Source organism: Fukomys damarensis, unplaced genomic scaffold, assembly GCF_012274545.1.
Source record: "Fukomys damarensis isolate Sample0158 unplaced genomic scaffold, DMR_v1.0_HiC HiC_scaffold_20, whole genome shotgun sequence".
Classification (NCBI taxonomy): domain Eukaryota; kingdom Metazoa; phylum Chordata; class Mammalia; order Rodentia; family Bathyergidae; genus Fukomys; species Fukomys damarensis.
In genome coordinates this window covers 15,523,364-15,544,700 of record NW_022900932.1, presented here as the reverse complement: position 1 = coordinate 15,544,700, position 21,337 = coordinate 15,523,364, and the positions used below count along the sequence as shown (strand labels likewise).

Here is a 21,337-nt window from a genome sequence, read left to right as displayed (position 1 = left end):
ATCTCTGGTACCTCAGATGCCTACTATTCATTTGGAATTGGATCCATTTGGATGCCAATAACTGCAGTTAATAAGCAAGGGACTATGATTTGGACTCAAAGCGCTGCTGTGGGTCATGAGTTTTGGGTGAGTCCTTGATTCCATGGGAGTAGTCCATCTTATGGGCTAGTCTGGGCATTGCTCCCCGTCTGAGGCCTGTTTCCCTATGAGGATGTGAGAAGGAGCTGGGAAGGTAGTTTGCTAGTGCACTTGTGGCCAAGCTGTCACACGAGGCTGGATCCTAGGTAGGAAACTTGCAGGCACCCCAAAATCACATCGATGCCGCATTATCTTAGAAAATCCCTGTCACCCACAATGGCAGTGGGATGCTTACACTCTGAGAGAAGCAGCAGTGAACAGCAGAGGGAAAGTGAAATGTGTGTCTGCCTGGTTACACTTTCACACATTTGCCGTGCAGCATGATTGTGCAGTGAGGTGGTGGATCGATTCCCTAGCGAGTTTACATTTTTTATTCCTTTATTTATTTATTTTTTATGTTTCATTGTTGATTTGATAAGCACTGACCCTTGTATTTGGGAAAAGAACAACCCAAATGTATGCATGATGCAGTTCCATTCTATGATCTGTAAGCAGCTCTGATTTATTATCCTGGAATTTTTGCTTCATTTGCCCCTGAGAAATTTTAGGGTTTCACAATATGACTTTTGAATTCAGAGTTCCTGTGGCACTTGTGTTTATACACGGCAGTGCAGCTGCTCATTTTTTTTTTCTTTTGGTAAAATATTTTTCCGGCCCTTCATCCACAAAGTATGAGGTCTACCTTCTTTCTAGCTATTACTGAGAGCCTAAGAGTGCAGCCTCTATGTAAATTTATGTGACATTTTTACTAGAAAATTGCTTAAAAAAATGAATAATATTTCTACAGTTTACTGTTTTTCACTTTAAGTACATTTTCTGACAATATGTCTTCTATTAATCATTTAAGCAATAGTAGGAACCTTAAAGGAGTGTATTCAGAAGCAAGAACCCATGGTTCATTTAGTGCTGTCTAAAAAAATTTCTTATTGATTGGCATCCTCTGTAGTTATGTGATGTAATATTTATAATATGTCACACAGCCATACATCAAAACAAGTGCGTCTCTTGTTTCATTTCCATGGGAGATGCTGATTTCAAAGAGGTCAGCCCAGTTTTAGGTCACGCTGTGGCCAACCACTGGACCAGAAATGGGAAGTGACTAGATTTATGTAGCTGTTGGAAATGGCATCACAGATGTTCAGGTTTTTGCTGAGTCTTTTCTCCTCTTCCCCCTTTGGCTCTCTCATTACCCCCTGTGGATCTTGTTGAATTTTCTTGGCACTTATCCCCACAGTAAAACGGGCTCATTAAATTTCTATATGAGCACGAACACACTACAGACTTGTTGAGTAGAGTCCTGCCCTGCTGGGGCAGGAGCACAACTGTGCCTGGGGTTCCCTTTGCCATTTGCCAGAGTTTGTGCTAAGCAAAGGAGCCTGGTCCCGCCCCTGCTTTGCTGTGGGGAGGTCGTGCTGCTGTTTGCGGGTGATTATTAAATGGAGGCGGCAGCAGCGTAGGGAGAAGGTGGCCAGGCAAGGCCTGCCATGGTGCTTAGAAATCCTGGCCTCTTGTGGACTTCAACACTGGCCAGAGTAACCATTCAAGTCTGGGAAACTTAGGTGCTCAGAGTGGTCTGTTGCATGCCTTCTTCCTTTGCCATGTATTCTCTTTTTCTCCGCAGAAAGAAGGGTGGCCTAAAAGTCAACAGTGATCCACAAATACTAGACTTCAACTTTCCATTAAGGAAGCTGGGTTTCTGGGCTCTTAACTGCCCTTGGTCACCAAAGCCTGTGTTGTGTACTCTCTCCTGCTACTCCAGTCTCTGGCTGGCTTCTCCTTTGCCGTCCTCCACAGTAGGTTCCTCTGTGTTCCTTGTAACTCTAAATTATTTAAAACGTGACACCCTTTCTTTGTTCCCTGGTAGGGAGTAATGCTGGGGCCTGCCCAGTGTCTGTAGCACTCAGCCGAGGGGAAAGAGGGAGGGACCCTCCGCAGTCTGTGGCCGCCTGGTCCCCACCATTTCCCACCCAACAGGAGTTGTAAAACCTGTGGCTTACATAACCCAGCTAGCATGCTCCAGCTAATCTACAATCTGGGCTTTGAAGATCACAAGAAAGCAAAGGTCACGACCCAGAGATCAAAGTGACAGAAGCCCACAGAGTAATTGCCAGTTACCCTCTGCAGAGGGCCTTGGACTGTCCTGTGGGTGTATTGTTTGCACAGAGACTTCAAATATGCTGCCGGTGAACTGTGAGGAAAATCAGCTGGCCTTTGCCAGTTGCCAGGCATTCATTAATGCTGTAGGTGAGCTCACCCTGGCTCATTAGAGTGAGATCATTGTCATCTCTCTGAGCATCTGGAGCTATTCCACCCCAGTGTTTGTTCATTGTGCCTTGGTCTTTATTGGCTTTTTCTCACCCTTCTCTGCTACCTGGAGGTGTAGGGGTGGTTGCAGGAGGAAATTGGTATAACAAGAAGGGACAGTGTGGATTTGTGTTTTGCAAATCAACTTTAAGGCCCACAGAATTCAGGCAAAGTAGAGTTTGAAGTTTGCACATCATTTGGCCCACAGCACCGGTCATTGCACCGATGGAGAAACTGAGACTCAGAAAGAGTAGAGACTAAGCCAAGATCACCTAGCAAGACCAACTCGAAGCTTGGGCTCTTTCTTTTGCCCTGTTATTCTCCAAGCCCTTCATTGTGAATACTTCCCTTCCTTTCAATCATGTCCCTTACACTTTCAAACCTTTGGTTTCTCTAATAGGCAGCACGTGAACCGAGCTAACTTTTTCTTTCATTAATTGGACATATTTAGCATTGGATCAGTACTTGTGATCAGCATGCGGTATCCCGTGTCACCAGAGTGGGTATAATCCAGTCAACAGCAGAGAAGCATGATGTGTTAGCATGCTCGCCCCGTTCTGCAAAGCTTTGTGAAAGATTGAAAGGAGTTCATGGCCCACCCACAGCTGCCTTCTGGGATGCCAGATAGGGCAGCAGTAGCTTGCACCGTGCTCCCTGCTCTCTGTGGACGGGAGCATGAGGATGGTAAGGAATAATGCAGGGAAGCAGAAAATGCCACAGGAAGAAAGGATAGAATAAACTCTGGTGTCTTACAGCTTGGCTTCCTGAGGAACTGGAAGCTTGGTGTTTCTTGACCAGGACCTCAGAAAAACAAACATGGCAGCCAACCCCACCAGCAAATTGCAGAGACCTATCCTGACTTTTTTGTGCTTGTACCCCATTACTGAGGAGCAGCCAGTTCCCTGGGATAACAGTTGTGGGCAGGAGGAAAGAATATCCTCCTCTCTATTTGAGGTGAGAGCACTGGGATTAAAGCAGAAAAAAATTGATTTTGATGATTAAAAAAATAAAAACCTATGGGTTGTTTCTTTTTTCCTCCTATTATTTGTAACTCTGTCCTTAGAGAAGTCTTTGGAGAAAATGAAACATTCTGTATGAAAAGAGAAAATCTGGAAAGCTCTGGGTGCTGGTCTCTTACTTTTAGGAAATCTGTTTCCAGACAGAGCTTAGTGGATGTGTAAACACCTTCCCAGAATCTCAGGGTCACTGCTCTCCTTCTGATAACCTCAACTCCCCTTTCCCAGCCAGGAGTGGCTCTGACCACCCCATCCCCGGGGGCTTCCCCCCAGCCACCTTGAGAAGGTCAGGAAAATTGGAGTTGCCCTCTGGAGCTAGGGACGTGAGACTTAGAACTTAGACAGATCTCTTTTCATTAAGCAGTGCCCTGGCTTAACAAGCAGTTTTATAAATCTGAAGCTGTCTCCGGGTGTCGCAGGATTTATAGATGGAGGTTTCTGCCATAAAGTGGTTTATGATGGCTGCCTTCTGTGTTATTAGTAGCTGTCTCTTCCTTCAACCATTGCTGTTTGATAATAGCCTTAAAACACCCAGAATTACTTACCTGCAAGCCCCATTCCCGATAGCCCCTGTTGACAGTCTGAATAAGTTTACTGCCCTTTTGTTGTACTTTACCTTCAAAACAAACTGATTGAACCATCAATAGCTCGTGGAAGCTGACAGAGGGATGTCATCTGGACTAGCCCTTGTGATTGCAGGTTATCTCGGGGAGTTAACCTTCCTGCATTGTTAACTGAAATGTTTTATGTACTATGCAACTTTAGGATACGGCTGTGATAACCCCAGTAACTAAGTAATACATCACAGTAAAGCGATTTTGGTGCAACAAATAACCCTGGATTAAATTTACAAGGGTTGAATTGATATTGTAAAAGCCTTCATTCTGTGGATTTGGGAATCCTCTCTTGTATTTTTATGGCAAACTTGTATTACCCTCAGAATTGAAGCTGCAGCTTTTGACATCCTGACATGACCTAGAACAAAGGGAAATAGATCTCCCAAGACCAGATGGGACAGGCGAGCAGAAAGCCCACACTGACGTACCACTTGGCAATAATGTTGGGAGCCAGCCGCAAGCCACCAAAGGGCAGGAAGATCTGGGAGACACTGCCACAGTCTGGGCTCCGTGGATCACAGACCTTGGGGGCAGGGCAGATTGCTAGCAGAACTGGGAAGGAGACTCTGGGCCGCCTCTGGATGCTCATAATTCCAAAACTGTTATTCCTCGTGGTGTTATTTTCCCCAGGACATTGGCTCTCTGCAGGAAAGCAGCATCAGCATCACCTGGGAAGTTATTGGAGACATAAATTCTAGGCCCCACTCCAGACCCGAATCAGAAACCCAGTGCTGTTGTCTGCTCTGGGCTGAGGACCACTGCACTGGAATCTAAGCTCATTGGGAGCAAAGCCCTTGTGTGTTGTTTTTCACTTTATTCTCAGCACCTCATACCGTTCCTGGCAGGTGGTAGCTGTTCCATAAGTATCTGTTGTATATGTGAGTTAGAACATGGAGGAGGCCTAGCTAAACTGAGCTTTTGGGTGCAAGTTTTCTTCGTGTCCCTCCAATCTTCCTAAGCAGTGATATCCTTGAAACCCAGGCTGGCCCTCGGGACGGGAGCCAGGTCACCCCATGTCTCACAGGCAACTGGCAGCCTGTGTCATGGGCTGTCTCTTCGATTGTATAAGAAGAGTGCCTTGGAAACAGCAGCTCTTTGTCATCTAAAAATTTTAACTAGCTTAAAAGCCAGCACCTCTCTGTCTTTCTCCTTTGATTTCAGGGCTGTGATCCAAAGTGAGGTAAAATGACAGTGTGCGATCTGTTGTCATCGAGGTTCCTGCCAGCCCGTGAAGGCATCTTTCACTCCATCATTAAACATTTGCTGATTTTCTAATACCGATGTTGTCTTCACCTGAATATTCATCTTTTCCCACCCTACACTTAGTGGGTGTCTTTACTCCTTTGAGCATCACTCCTGACATTGTTTCTGTCTGTACATGTCTTTATTTGAAAGAATCTGTTGTCATCAAGACTTTGCCGCTACAACTAGAAGACGGAAGTTTTCTCTGACAGTTTGAGGCCGGTGGGAATTCTACAAGGGGATAGAAAGGACATTTAGGCCCTTTTTGGCTTCTGCTTGATGTTGGATAATATTAGAGAGCATTTGGGGACGTAAGGGAGAAGCCTAGGGAGAGATAGAAAGGAGGGTATCAGATAGAAGCCAGGAAGGAAGCAGGAAATAGACAGAGTCTGATTCCGGGACCTCGGGCTTTCCTCCCTAGGACAGCACTGGGGCAGGAAAGTGTGCCTCAAAGGAGTCTGAGTATTTTGACCTTGAACAGTAAGTGATATGAAGGCTACTACTGGAGGGTCCTAAATTATTGTGCTTTGCTTTTGAGTCATCAGCCAAATCTTTTATTTGGATGAGTGCATGAAGGCCACTTGGTGACACAGAATCATCAGCACATGATCATGGGAGGTGGTTCTGGGGACTCAAGGCTGCAGTGAGGAGAGCACACTGTGTACCTTAGGTGATCTCTGCCCTGCAGAAGAGCCAAATGCTTGGAATTACTTGAGATTTGTTTCTTGGAGGCCCATTTGAGATTTCCTGTTCCTCCTTTTCCCCTTAGTTATTCATAGCATAGGTCCTTTTTCTCTGCTCCCATAACTGTTCTGTGTATAAACTCTGGCGCTTAGTTAAACTAATTTCTAATTTCTCTTTATGGATGTGTCTTCCCACTCTGCTAAGAACCCCTCTGAAAGTGATAACCATGTTATCTTCACTATGTATGACATAGTAGATGCTCAAGAAAGATTTGTGCAGCTAAGATTAACAGGTACATCACTAAGTCCTTCTAATGCAATTTCCAGGATGTGGTCAGGGAAGACAAAGAAAATTATCTCTGCCTTCAAGAAGTTTATAGTTGAGTCAAGGACATCAACTGAGCCGTAAGAAAATAGAGAATAGCAAAGTGTCAGACAGGATGGTGCTGCCATTGTATTCTAGGAGTGCTACTAAAAAAAGAAAATAAAGCAACCTAAAGATGTAGAAGAAATTTTCATGGAGTTTGAGTCTTGAAAGATGCATGCATACTGAGGAGGCTTGGACAGGAAGGAAGTGACAGATTCCCTTGGAGAATCCATTGCTCTTGATATTGGGTCCTTGCTTGCCTCTACTTCCTAAGAAAGACAAGATCTAGGCATCACTTGTATGACTGATGGAGTATGGGGGCTTGAGGGAAAGCATCTGGGTTGGTGACTGTCACTAACAAAGGAGAAATATAGACAGGTGCCTCTACCTTTTCTCTATATATTATATATTTATAAACCTATACCCTGGCCAAACGTATCTTCTTGTCACTCCATATACGTACACCTGCTTGAGGGTAGTTCATTGTTCATACAGACTTTGGGTAATCTCTGGAGTCTATAATGAGTATCAAAGGGTCTTCCAAAGGGAGTGGAAATCACCTGGCATTTGTTGGGCTATTGATGGCCCCTAGAAACGAACTCTCCTTGTTTCCCCTTGATGAAGGCAATCTTCTTAGAACCACTGTAGAAATAACCCAGCAATGATAGCAAAAAGCCCTCGAGATCTTTGCTTGATTCCTCGAGGAAGCCTTTCTCAGTTACACGTGTTCCCTACTTCTACTCCAAAGTCATCCTGGGGATAACAATCTAGTTTTTCGTCCTACATGGCAAAATATAGGTCTGTTGAGATGAGAGTGATACAGATGACTTAAAGGAATAATAGGAGCATAAACGGTACAATCAAAGTGTAAATTAAAAAAAAAGTGTAAGTTAATTGTCCTGAGGACTTCCTGCATAAGGAAAAACCTGGGCCCATTTTCCAGAATAGAATGAGAATACACTGCTAGAGTCCTTCTGGCTGATCTATGTTTGTTGCCATTACTGTATGTTTCTAAAGTTTAGTTCAATGTCTGTGTGACCATAACCTCTCAAGCTTCACCCCAGAACGATTGTTCATTTTTTTGGAACAGGAGAAAGGTGACTCAGTAGCCAGGATCTGGACTCCCTGGGATGTAATGTAATGGTGTAGATTCCTAAAGGTCAGGAAGATTGCCTGGGTATTTGGGGCTGCCATTACAAGCTTGTTTCTGACTCTTTTCCAGGTGCTTTGTTCTGCATAAACTGTCTAAATTGAAGTTTTTGGATGCCCGGAAAGTAACTAGACAAGAACGAGAGGAGGCATTGGTCAGAGGGGCCTTTATGAAAGTGGTGAAGCCCAAGGTGAGCCACCCACTCTGTGATAATCACGAGGGACTGACACTTCATGACCCTGGCTACTCTTCAGAGCATAGGAGACATCTTCCTGTGGGATTAGAATGAGGGTGAGATCTCACAGTCATGGTTTACCTATATAGATACACTGTGGACATAACAGGAAATAGGCCTGGGTATGAACTGGATTTTCCTGTGACCCAGGCTAAGGGGACGTGATTCATTAGATGGTCTCATCTGATAAAGCAGCACCACACACAGCTTGCCGGTGAAATTCTGAGGGTTAATTTTCAAGCTTGCTTCTCAAAGATGTTCACAGAGCGGGGCCTCTACAGGTCTGGAGCCGAGAGAGGAGAAAGCATTGGGCATTTTCTGCTTCTGCTATGGGTAGCATTCCTCTTCAGTGGGGGATAGCTTTTCTTTCCTATGACTAAAGGGGAGCTGGGGAGAGTAATTTTCTTCCATCACAGATGAGGGCCTCATAGTTCCCTGAGATAACATTAGACGGTAGTGGTTTCTGACAATGTGTCCTGGGCTTGGCCCGGCCTTCCCACAGGTAACTCTCCAGAGCTCATCAGAATGGTGCTTATAACCTTTCCTTTACAGCTGCATCTGCAAGGGGGCCCTGCACAAAAAGTGGTGTCATCCTAATGGCACTTCTGATGAGGCAGGGGAGGCTTGGCTGGGCGTCTTGGATTCAGTTACAAGGGTATTTTTAAGGATATGCACAACCTTCTCTTTGGGAAGGATGGGAGTCCTTCAGGGAAGCCAGACGCTGAGGATTACACTCAGTGACCCCCAACTGATTCCTTGGAGAACTGTCCCTGCCCTGAGCTCTGTGGAGTTACACAGTTACCTCCCATGAGACTGTAGCTTGTGTGTTGAAAACACTGGCACAGAAATCCTAGAGGTCTAGTTTGTCCTCACTTAGTGACTTACAGCCCTCTGAACATGCATTGGAAGTGAATAAGGGAGGAAAGAAAATACAAACAAACCTAAAACAGAGCAGCACAATGAAACCTCTTCCATCAAGTTGCTGGGTTGGCAGCAGACCTCAGGCCCCCTTTTTTCCCCTCAGATCCATGAGGTGCAACTGATATCCTGTTATGCTGAATAGAATTGCTAACAGTTGTGGAAATATATGATAGGGAGGGTATGATACTGGCAGATAAATGTATTGTTACCTGTTTTAGCATGTGGGAAATTAGTTGAGTGATTCATTTCGTAGCTATTAAAGTGTTAGCAGTTCTCCTGATTGAAACCCAGGTTTGACATATTGCACATGATTGCCTTTTGTTAGTTTGGCTTTTGTAATTTTGTCCAAATGAAAGAATTTATTTCTTGGCTTTTTTTTTCCTAGTATTCTTCCTTCCCTTCTTTCTTTTTTTCTGTGAAAATATTGCAGAGACAGCTGAATCACCAAACTGAGCAAAGCTCAACAAATGAACTCTGTCATATCTTGGGTTACAACTTGCCCCTCCTACATTTCCCTTCTTCGTGTGGACACTGCACAGAGTAGATTGGTGATGCTTCTCCCTTCCTTTGCTTTTGGCATGGGAAGGTCTGCATTATTGTTGGAAATCAGAAGGAGTAACAAACACAGTGTCTTCTGTACTTGGACAGAATACTCAATCTTTACCTGCTACTTACTGTACTGTCCCAAGGTTCTTTATCTATAGATCTGTGAATCCTCACATCACCCTCTTACATAGGAAGAAAGGATCATTGGTCCACTTTATAGATGAAGGAGCTCAGGCCTCAAGAAGTTCACTGGGCCCAGGACCTACCAGAGCTGGGTTTCACCTGTGTGTCTGACTATGGAGCCAGGGCACCTCATACTCTACTGTTTTATCTCTGAAGCAGTGAGTTAAACATAATCCCAGTGGATATGTTTGTTCAAACCAAATGTCAGGAAGACATAAATGAAGAGGGCAGGTGACATAGGACTGCTCTGTCAAGTAGAGATGGAAGGAGCTAGAATCTTCCTTTGACTTTGAAAATGACTGGGAAGGGCTCCTTAAAATCTACCATGAGTTATTAGCAGCATCAGCAGAAATGCTCTTCGGAGTTCCCAATTAGTTCCCAATCAATTATAGAATTAGCTCATGTTTGTGTGATTGACTCTAACATCCTTGCTAACTGTATTAAGTTTTAAAATGCCCATTAATTAGAAGAGAGAGACAAACATACTCTCACCAAGCCTGGGGACCTTAGGTTCTCTTTTGTAGAATCACATAATTTCCAGACTGGACAGGACTTCAGAAATCACTTCTTCTGGTCTCTGGTTTTGTAGAGGAGGGAACTGAGTGAGGGGTAAGATGTCCTGGGACATGGCAGTCCTAATGATGTGCATTGGGGATCAGAACCAAGGATTTTGGGCTCCTGGTTTGGTGTACTTTTTATGCCATGAGCTTTTGAGAGCACAAGAGGAATCCAATGTGTAAATTGGTTTGGTGTCAAACTGAATGCCTCTCTGGAATGAGAGGCAATATACCCTTTTGTCTGTTGTTTTTGGAGATATGCTTTGGTACTTTTCTTGCAAATAGAATGATGCCAAATGAGCTGCTTGCTGAATTAATAAATTGGCATTCAAAAGACTGCTTTTTGCCCATTGACAGTGTGTGCAAATGACTGTTTGTTCCTGCACAGGTGTGTATATCCCCTGCCTGTCTCTGTGTATATATACATATGTATGCAGTGGGAGGTATGTGTACACCTGGGGCTGGTCTCTAAGTGGAGAGAGATTTCCTTTCCCTGAATTGCCAACTCTGTGCTGAGTCCACGTTGTAAGGAGCTATTTTTCATAAGGATTCTGAGTCTCAGGTTGGCTTCTGTCCCCTCTGAAGGGGTAGCGGCCTGTTGTGCTTATTCAGCAGAATGTGCTGACGGATCATCAAGGGGGCATGATTTGGGGAGCTGTTTTCATTTTATTCCTGACAAAAAGTATTTGGGAGAGTGGAAAATACCTTTCCATTTGCAGCCTTTGCCTTAGAGGTAGGGAACAGGCAGTCTGGGTGTTCTCCACTGACGCAAATGCAAAATCAGCCAGGAACTAATAAACTCCCTATGTCACCAAGGTTTGATTTGGGACCAGGCAGACCCTGGTGCCTGAGAGGAGCTCTCTCTCATTCTCTCATTCTGTGACATGCTTTCTCTCCTCTTTGTTGCCTTTTGGCTTTTGTTGTTTAAAAACTGCCTTCTGTCTGAGCTCTGATTATTCTAGAGAAGAACACTGTCATTCATTAGGAAGTGATAACTAATATGGCATTGTGCTCTTCCAGACTGGGTGGCTGTGTATTTTAGTTAATGGGCCTGCAACATCTAGTATTTGCTCATTTCCCAGGACTTTAAAGAAAATACATATCTCTGTCATATGTCAGCCATTGAATCAAGCCATTGTTAATGTGGAGAGCATCAAGCCAGGTGCAGAGAAGGTTGAGGCCCCCATGGAAAAGCGTCCATACTGACCAGACCTGGACCCCCTCCCTGGCTGCCCTGGGAAATGCATATCAAAAGAGCACAGAGACCCATCCAGGAGGGTGTGTGGCAGGCACACTGGCCCTTCACTTCAGAGACACAGCTCCAAAATCCGACAGTCAGAATTACTTAATTACGTCCTGGCTTTGTAATTATTCATCCCTGTTCTGGCAAAGAGCACAGTTGTCATTTCTTTGACATAATTATTTAAAGCTGAGCCCTCTTATTTACAGGCCTGTATACAAAGTTGACTACCAATGTGTTTAATCTTCAGAACCTTATAGAAACCATGGAGGGCAGTTGGACTGAGCATCACAGCAATATTAAACAGTGTTTTAGAATGTGTGTTTTCATTTGCATGAGGGACCATTTTGTTATAGGTAAGGTGTGGTGACAGATATGATTGTGAGTGTCGGTGTCTTTTTGACAGTAGGTCCTACGTTCCTTTATGTGGTCAGACCTTGCTTCCCCATCATGTGTAGCTTGAATGTTTGTCCAGTTTTATGTAGCTGATGCCTTTGTGTGTATATGTCATTGGGTACTTAGAAGGGTGGTCTGTGGCGTGTGTGTGTGTGTGTGTGTGTGTGTGTGTGTGTGTGTAAATGGAGTAGGAAAGGAGATATGACGTGTCAAGGAATACATGTATATACACCTGCTGAAAATCTTTTATTCTCATCCTATATTGAAAGTTAAAAGTTCCTTGGGTCCGAAGACCACTTCCTCCTATAATGATACTACAGAGCCCCGCTCTTGACACTTGGAGTAAGGCCCTAATTCCCCTGTGTTTCTTGAGTTTCTTCCATCTTTGTCTGTGTTTTGGGGTTCCCACAAACAAGGCAAAGTAGGATGCTGACTGGAAGAGGAACCACAGAGAAGCCAGCCCACCATTGAGATGAGAAAGCTGTTCCTCACTGGACGCTTCCTCCATGAGGGCAGGCACTTGGCCTGTTTTGTTTACTTCCTTGTCCCCAGTGCTTGTCCCATAGCAAAAGCTCAGGCAATACCCATGAGAGAATCTGCCACGAACACCAGTATATTAGGGAGATCCATCATGAAAACGGGTACATGTTTCAGTTGGTTCAACATGATCACTTAAAAGCAGGAAAGAGAGCATTGTGTTCAGATATGCTGAACCTGTGCACTCAAAAAAAGGCAGATTGTAGACTACGGAATTTTTCCAAATGATTCATCTGGAGATTATTTATGATGAGAAACACCACAGCTGCTGTGATCCCTGCTCCTTGGCTTTTCCATTGGTAGCTAGCTTTCCGGGACAGCAAAAGTGTGGTCTGAGTCCTCTTCATCTCAGAGCCCATCTGCTCATAGTAGGGCTTTTCTCAGGAAATGAGAAAATGTTTGGCACTCCTGTAAGTCTGTTTATAGTTAGGATAACACATTCCCTTTTCAGCTGCTATTCTTTTATGATTCTTTTTTTATTTTAAACTGACCCTGAAGGAGTACTACTAACTAGTAACTTCCTTGGTTGACTTGTGTTTTATACTTAGTCTTAGTCTTGCACTGCCATGTTCTAAACAGGAGGGGATCTTCCTCCCTCTCTTCTTTCCTTCCTTCCTTCCTTTCTCTGAGGAGTGAAGTCAAGGCCTTTGTGCTGAACTACATCCCCAACCCCTTTTTAATTTTGAAAAGGGTCTCACTAGATTGCTAAATTGCCCAGGCTGAGTTCAAATGTTCAGTCCTCCTATCTCAACTTCCCAGAGTTCTGGGGTTATAGTTGTACACCTTCTCACCTGGCTTTTCAGGTAAATATCTTTGATATTTTCTGTCATGCCTGTCTGGGTTCACTGCAAACATACAAAGGTTACCAGAAAGTACTTCTAGATTTATTACAATTATAGCATTTACTGTATTTTGCATAAGGCCAGGGCATGCTTGTAAATAAATATTGTAAACCACAAATACATGCAGTTAAATAGGCAATTAGCCAATATACATCAAAGTTCTTTAACATGCCAAACATTCAGGAAAAGAAAATTTAAATATGTTGGCTGATTTTCTGGATGTTTCTAACTACCTGAATGTGTTAGTGTTTATGGTTCTTTTCTATTTTTGCACAGATGTTTCTTGTCTAGAGATACCTTTGGATTCTATTTTCAGTTACTTTATAGTACATTTTGAAGAGTGGAAAAAACTTAATTAACTTTGTTTTTGGAAACTGCTTAGGCAGTATGTTTAGAAGCAAGTCCAGAAGCCAGACGTGGGTAGTTTGTTTGTTTTTCATCCTTCCTCCTGATTTCACAGTTTGTTAGTCACTTAAAGGGGGATCACTTGTTTTTCTGCTTTTAACACCATGGCATCCTTGTGTAGAGTACATGCTTTCAGAGTACGGTTCTCTAGAGGCATTTGAGTAATAATCTCCTGAAATCAAAGACAGGGTGTGGCAGGACTGTGGTGTCTCCAGTATCCCAGTGAAGCCCTATGGATGAAGAAGTGAGACTCACCACAGAGAGGAGAAAAGACAGTCAATGCTAGTGGCAGCCTCAGAGAGCCACTCCCAGGAGCCCCTGCAGCCTCAGCAGGTGCTAAGGCACAGCAGAGGCCAGTTCATGAAGCCCAGTGCCTGGGAAGACGTTGCTGTGTTTCTGATGGAGCCATTGGTTTTTGCAACACCCCAACAGCCCAGCTCCAGCACTGTTCCTCTCTCTGGTCTCCTAGACATTCACTTTTGTCCAAAGATATTTGGACAAAGATAGAAGATACCTAACTTCTACATGAAGAAGATTGTGCACATAGGTAACACCTTTTAGGTATGAGGAATGAGACAAAGGCTCTCCAGAAACTTTGTACTGTCTCTGGAACATGACAGTCGGGAGAAGTGTGGCAGGCTACATTATTTATGTAACACTGTCTCTTTCTTTCTGTACTGGTTCCTCCTGCAATGGTGGCCCATACTTTCCTATCCCATTGACCTTGGCCTTAACCATGTAATGCTTTGGCAGATAGAATGCGAATAGAAGTGACAGCAGGCCAGTCTCAGCCAAGACCTTGTGAAGCACTACGTGTTTCTACTCATTGCTTTCACCCATCTGCCATTTGCTGTGAAAACAGCATGTGAGACACAAGGTGCAAAGTTGAACCTGATTTGAAGCCTGAAGCCAGACAACCCTAGTCAAACCTGGAGCCCTGCACAAGGAGAAGGGCTTGCCGGGAGCCACTAGGAGTAAAGAGTACTGTTTCTGCAGAACCCTAACATGTGACTGGTCACACTGGCCACACATTGTGCCCTCTGATGCCCCTCTGACCATCTGAACTAGGGCTCTTCACTTAGATGCAGCTGGGGGTTTGCAGAGGCTGATGGCTGTTGTTGGCGTTACACCAGCTCCTGAGGGCTTTCTGAATGTTTAATGAGGAGAGGAAGACCAGCTGAAGTGTCTGCTTGCTGCCTAGTGGTACATGATTAGATGCATAAAAGCTGGCCTGTTAGAAGAACAACTAGTTAGTTGGCTAGTTAGTTAGTTAGAAGGACACCTGTCATGCAAAAAGAGCTCACTGTCTACTAGATATTGTACCAGTTACTTAACAGTTTTCTCCCAGACCGTGAATCTACAAATGAGGAGGTACATGATCAGAAAAGTTGAATACATTGCCTAAAATCATACAGAAGAGCGGAATCAGGGTCTTCCTTCGAGCTGCATAGGCACAAAGCTCATGCCTTTGCCCTTATATATTTGACTTCAGGAAAGACAACCAACCTCAAGGTTGGAACTCTTTGTACCATATACCTTCACTTTTGTTAACAAGGAATGGACAGATGATGGGAGGCCAGGGACACAAGAACTGGAAGACCTGGAGATAGAAGGGAGCCAAAGGGAACTGTGTAATTTTTAATTTTGACCTTGTGACTCCTCTCCCTAACCCATTTTGGTGTCTGTCATAGGTTTCGCAGAGACCCAGGGGCCAGGCTGTGGAGGGCTGTTTGTGTTAGGCCAAGTTTTCAATTTCCCCAGAAGGTGATGTGGAATCTTGGCAGGTAGGTCTGCTTTTGGGTCTCTGTGTGCTTGGGAACGAGAGCAATAGTGCTCTGTACAGAGCAGGTATTGAAATAGCCTTCAGATCACCCCATGTGGTGCTTATGCTCAGGTGGGCGCAAGGATGAACAAGCTGGCTCCAAAGGTCCTGTCACTGGGACTGCAAGGCTCAGAGTCTGGTAAGGACAAATCTGATGGTGACAGGAATTCAGCAGTGCCTCTTCCCAATGGGTCCGTGGCATTCCAAGATGTCCTTCGACTTATTCTTATTCAAAGGATCTTTCCCCCTATGGGATCAGTTATATTTGTTTAAGGAATGAATCCAAGCCTTCTTAACTCGGCCCTAGTAAGTCCCCACTAGTGTGACTGCAGGTAATGACTGAGATGGAACCCATTGGCTGTGTCTGAAATCTGCACATTACCAGCTTGCTGTGGTCTTGATCCCCTTTGGAAGAGAGTTTTGAACCCTTTGCTTTTGCAATTAATGTTCTTCCTATTACTGTATTTTTTTAAAACTAAGCTTGAAAGAAAAAAGAGGACAGCAAAATAAAAGGTGCCCTCTTAAGAAATAATTGGAGTTATGTTGAGGTGCTATTTTATTTTGTGTGCTGCTTCAGGGCTTGGCAGGGAGTTTCTCTCTAGTAGCAGATGTGCTGGTCAGCTGGAGCCACACCCAGTTCTTAGTATCCTTTCCTCCACTGCCCACCCCATCCCCATGACTCCGGGTTAGGAGTGAGGAGGAGTGGCTGGAAATGTAGGAGAAACTCATCTGTGAACAGAGAAAAAACTCCAGCTCCTGGACTATGAGTGAAGGGAAGATCATAGTAGCACTGGTGTTCCCTCCTCTCCGTTGTACCGGGGTCTCCCCGTCTGTCCTCCTGAACTCTGGGGCTTCATGGAGCTCTGCTGTGGCAAGTCCCATCTGGGCCCATAGAAATATCTAATTGTAGGAGCCAAACCTGGGAGAAGTCAGGCATCCTAGACAGACAAAAGCCTGCAGATTGCATGGGCCAGTGGTCAGCCATAGCGATGCCAGGCCAGTAAGGCAAATTCATGAACATTCTTCTGAAGCTAACATTGATTATAAGTGGATGGGAAAGGGAGGAGGAGAAATGAGAATGGCACGGTACCAGTTTGTATTCCTGAGTTCTGGTTCTTTCCGTACTTCTTGCGACTGACTCTAGCAGACAGAAGAGCAAACATTGAGCAGATGTAGAAGAATACTCATGTAAGCTTAGTGATTACAGGGATGTTCTGATACTTAACAATCACTTGCTCTCTTTCTTATCCCTAAAAGCAAAGTCACTGGATAGGATGAAATAGTAAGGTAACCTTAGTGTGTCCAACTTGAATGGAGTTAAAAGTCTTCACAGGGTTGGAAATAAAACTTCACATGTGTTTGTCTGCATGTGGCTGATGTATAATTTTTGGTGTATGATTTGGGTGAGTCCCAAGCAAGTAAACACTGGCTCAATAGCAGTATACAGTAGGCACTCATGTGATGAAACTCTTTCTTTAAGCAGTAGGCTCAGTGAGGGCCTGGATACGCTGAATGATGCTTCTTTTCATTAAAAAAAAAAAAAAATCTGTACCCTTAGAGATGCCTTTCAGCCATTGAAGAGCAAAGAGAACCTGTTTCTTGGCTGTTTCTTGTACCAAACCTCAGGAACATCCAGGTTCCCAAAGCTGTCAGGTCCAGGTTGGGTTTGGTCACTACTCTTCTGAAAGTGAGCTGTTACCTGTCCCTTGTGTGGCCTACTGATGGTCGTCACTACAGCTTGCCTTGGAAGCCCACGTACATTCCAGCATTCCAAATATTCCCTCTCTATCACCCTGACTAGGACAAGTGGCATTTCGCAAGCATGATAGGGCAGGTCTGCCCTTGGGGTCCCTGAAGGCTGGTGGTACAATTAGCTCTTTGATTTGCTTTTCTGCTCCTTACAGTGGAGTGTCTTCGATGAACAGACAGGGCACCATCAATAATGCACAGATGCTCTGTAATTGGGGCTTCCTTTGATGTTAATTTAGCTAAGTTCAATGCCATTGTCAGTGATAGCAATTATGCTCAGCCTTTTCACCAAGGACATTTTAGGATAATTTTATTTTTCATGTGCATTTTAAAATATGGCAGTAAATTTTGAGCTACATTACCTGAATTACAACTCATTATTTCTTTTCAACAGCAAACTAATGCTCTCTGTCTAGGTTCCGAAGCTGTATTTTTTTTCTTCCTTTTTTTTTTAAACTTGAAGTGGGGAATTTTAAGTGGGGCTTCTACTTAATGGAGCTTTTAACTCATGAGTGAAATTTACTGGTGAGTCACCTTTTGCTTTTTTGTTTGGCGTTTTGTATTGTCACAGAGGCTATCTGGCTGAGTGACCTGCCCTGTGTTTTATTTGGCCCATTTTTATTCATTCCTCACCACTGCCCAACCTTTATTTTTGTTCTTGACATGATTCAAACAGTTGCCTCCAGCTGTTCTTTTGGGAAGGTTTAAAATCTGAATTTATTGTGGCTATTGTACTCCATGAAAAACCTACGCTCCTTAATTTGTTCTCGGGCTGCTGTTGGATTTTGCTGTTCCATGTGGGGGCTGGGCCCACTCTGAGTTTCAGGTTTACATTTGGGTTTGGAATGAAGGCTGAGTTTGCACCGCGTAGTCTGCCCTGCCATCAGTTTTTCCGTTCTTAAAGCAGAGAGTGTTGTGCTTCCCCCATGGCTGCTGTGAGAATTACGTGAGATAATCTGTGGATGGAGTGAGCACTGTCTCTGACACGGAGAATCAGGGCCACGAGTGTTCTTAGTCGGGCAGGTTCAAGATACTGCCTTTGTGACACTGGGTGTCATCGCTTGCGTAGACAAACGGGGAAGGTAATTTGGGCTTGGGGTGAGGGTAGGAGTGGGGTGTGAGTCACCTCAGGCTGCTGTGACAAAAGGCCAGAGACCTGGGAAGCTTAAACAGTGAGGCTTTGTTTTCCTTCCTTCCTTCCTTTTTTGCTTTTCTTCCCTTCCTCCCTTTCTTCTTTCCTTCTTTCCTTCCTTCCTTCCTTTCTTTTTCTTTCTGGTACTGAAGATTGAACCCAAGGTCTTCACGCAGAGCTGTATGTTCAGCCCTTTTTTATTTGGGGGCAGCATCTCGTTCATTTGCCCAGTCTGGCCTACAGCTTGCAGTCCTGCTGCTTCAGCTTCTACAGGAATGCACCATCATTCCCACCTCTCAAGGCCAAGGTGTTAGCAGGCTGGGTTCGGGTGTTGGCCTAGAATCACCTTCTCTCAGGTTCCTACCCTTGTGGTGGGAAAGGAAAGAGAGAATGGGAGTGAATATGAAGGAGAAAGAATGAATATGAGTCTTCCTCTTTTTGTTTTGAAACAGGTTCTCATTTTGAAGCCAAAGCTGACATTAAACTTTCTATGTAGCCCAGTGATCCCCGGCTACATAATAACTCTGTGATCCTCTTACCTCAGTCTCCTCAGTGTTGGAATGACAGGTGTGTGCCACTGTCCCCAGCTTGAATTGTTTTCTTCTTGTAAACACAAAGGATCTCATTGAGTTAGGTCCTCATTTAAACTTTGGGTTAGGGTCTCACTTAAACTTAATTATCTCCTAAATACTCTGTCTCCAGATACGGTCTCACGGGGGTATTAAAGCTTTAACATAGCAATCTAGGGGGGACAGCATTTAGCCCATGGCAGAGAGCATTGCTTCTATATTGCTTCTATATTCCCGATGGCATACCTGAGTTTTCTAGGGATTGCAAGGTGTGATTGAAAAATAATGTAAATGGTTAAAAGTTTAAAAAATGTATCACATTAAAAGACACATTGCTATTAATACCATTCACAGTACTTCCTCTGGCTTTAAGCACACTTATCCCACTGTTCTTGCCACTTTCTGAAGCAGTTGTGAAAGTCCTCTTTTCTGGGTGTCCATGGAGCTGCTGTGGCTGCTGCCTCTATGTCCTGAATCGGTTCAAAATATTTATCTTCTGCAGTCATTTTGACATTGAGGAAGAGCCGGAAGTTGCACAGTGCCAGATTCAGCAAATAAGGTGGATGAGGACACACTGTAATAATTTTACGAGCCTGCCTTTCTGTTGGATGGTACTCAGCAGCAGCATTCACTGTATTTTTTAATCACATCTCTTAAAGAAACTCACAAAGAGGATTATCAGAACTGCTTCAGAAAGTGGCAAGGACAGTGGGATAAATGTGTTCCAAATGAGGGAGATTAATAGTAATGTCTTTTACTGTAATCAATTTTTAAAATTTAAAGATTGTCTGTCAATTTTGATCACTCCTTGAGTGCACTATTTCCAAGGCATTTGCTAAGCATCTATTTCCTGAGAATAAAACGCTTAAAGGAGTATGGGAGGATAAGGAAGGCCTTGTGCTCTTCCTAAAGGGGCCCTGGTCCCTGAGTTTGGGGCTCTACTGGGCACAGTGCAAAGCCTCTGTGTCCCATGGTGATGGTAGAGGGAGGGATTCAGGGTCAAAGAGGAGTGAGTGCGCCAGTGGAGTGTGGGTGACAGAAGAGCTTACACAGTGGCTGACGTGACACACGGGAGGACAGAGGGACACAGCTCTGCGTGGACAGCTATGGAACAGGCCTTGCCGTGGGCCCCAACAGTGCAGAAGGATGCCTTGTGCAAAAATAAGCCCTTTAAACCCTTTCATTTGGGTGACCTCGGACTCAACTCTCTTAATCCTCCTCCAACTCTCCTGGCAAATCTGGAAGTCAAGGCCAATGTTTAGACCCTGGAATTTGTCACTGGGATCAGCTCCCTCCTGCCACAGTGCACAGTGGAGAGACCTGGACAGTGAAATCTGGGGGCTTGTTACACTCATCCAGAGAATTTTATCTCCTTAGACGGGCTTTGAATCCCAAGGTTGCGATATTAGATCTCAGGATAATTACAAAACAACCAAGCACTGAGTTACACAAAACCACATTGAACAAGTCTGTTCAGCTTGATGTGTAAAAGAAAAAAAAAAGTCTAATTTCTGCACTCATTCTAATTTTCAGTCATGGGATGTTTTGGAAAAGATTAAATTACAAATGATTCGTTTCTTCGTTTCTTCCTTGTGCTCAGAAAGACTTCCCTGCCAGTTTACAGCTTGTATGCTTTTAGATGACAGGGGACTAACGCGAACTGCACACCATGAATTGTGTTTGTTTGGTAAAAACACATAGGAGGAGGAAAACAGACCCAAGAGCAAAAAGGTTCCCTCCTTTGTTTTTCCTCCCTCTTCCTTTGCACATTATATGACTAAATGTGCAACTTTGTTCACATAACTGCTACAAACAGTTCACTGTGTAGGCCAAATGCTCTCTAATGCAGTAAAATTAAGAAATAATATGCTTTGAAAGTGATTTATGAGTGTGGTTAAACAGCCAGATTTACAAAGAAATAGTTCAGATCTTGGGAAGCCTCAGGAGTCACGTCAAAAATGAATTTGACCATGATTTAAACTGCTACTTTTCTTACATGACATTTAATATGTGTACTTTGGAGACCCATATGTCTTTAATAAAATAGCATTAAGTTTTAAATATGATATGAATGCAGCCAGTTTCTAAATTCATAACCTTTTCCACAACTCCAAAATGCTAACCAATAAGGGAGTCATACACGCAATAAAACATAAACCTTAGAAAATAGCTTTTTATTAAAATGGTTAGGCAGTTGGCAGCTGGGTTGCAATATAATAAATACTTACAGCATTGTGGGTTTATCAGATGTTGTTTACCCTGCAAGCAACTGGGACTAGACAACTAATTATAGCCCCCCCACAAAAGCAGTTCAGACTGAGTCCCTGAGTGTGTTGAATAGGCAGAATAACTGTGTAGTGAGCCCTGGACAGGAAGTCCAGAGACCTGGGTTCTAATCCCTCCCCACCACTTAGAGGTGACCTTGGACGAGTCACTGCATTTCTCTAGCTTCTCCAAGATGTGTCGTGGGGACAGTAACACCCATCAAGCAGATTTATGATGCTGAAAAAGCACCGAATACAGAGCCCGGCCCATAGTTAGTGCTCAGTAAAGAAAACCGATTCTCTAAAGTATGTTGAAAAGAAAAGTAACTTAGAGATCTTGAGGTTCCTAGAGAGGAGATGCTGGATTATGAATCTAGGGTGGCCTTTAGTTAGAGATCAGTGTCCTCTCCACAGAGAATGAA

At 44.0% G+C, this 21,337-nt stretch overlaps 1 protein-coding gene across 4 annotated transcripts in view; it reads left to right on the top strand.

Moving 5' to 3' along the window:
* Positions 1–21,337, top strand: part of Lrmda (leucine rich melanocyte differentiation associated) — a 1,009,463-nt gene that overhangs the window by 569,803 nt on the left and 418,323 nt on the right. For all 4 annotated transcript variants that reach the window (XM_010607471.3, XM_010607465.3, XM_010607481.3 and 1 more), the window contains one exon: positions 7,590–7,707. In XM_010607471.3, the coding sequence (XP_010605773.1) occupies positions 7,590–7,707 (118 nt within the window). The remainder of the gene's footprint in view (positions 1–7,589; positions 7,708–21,337) is intronic.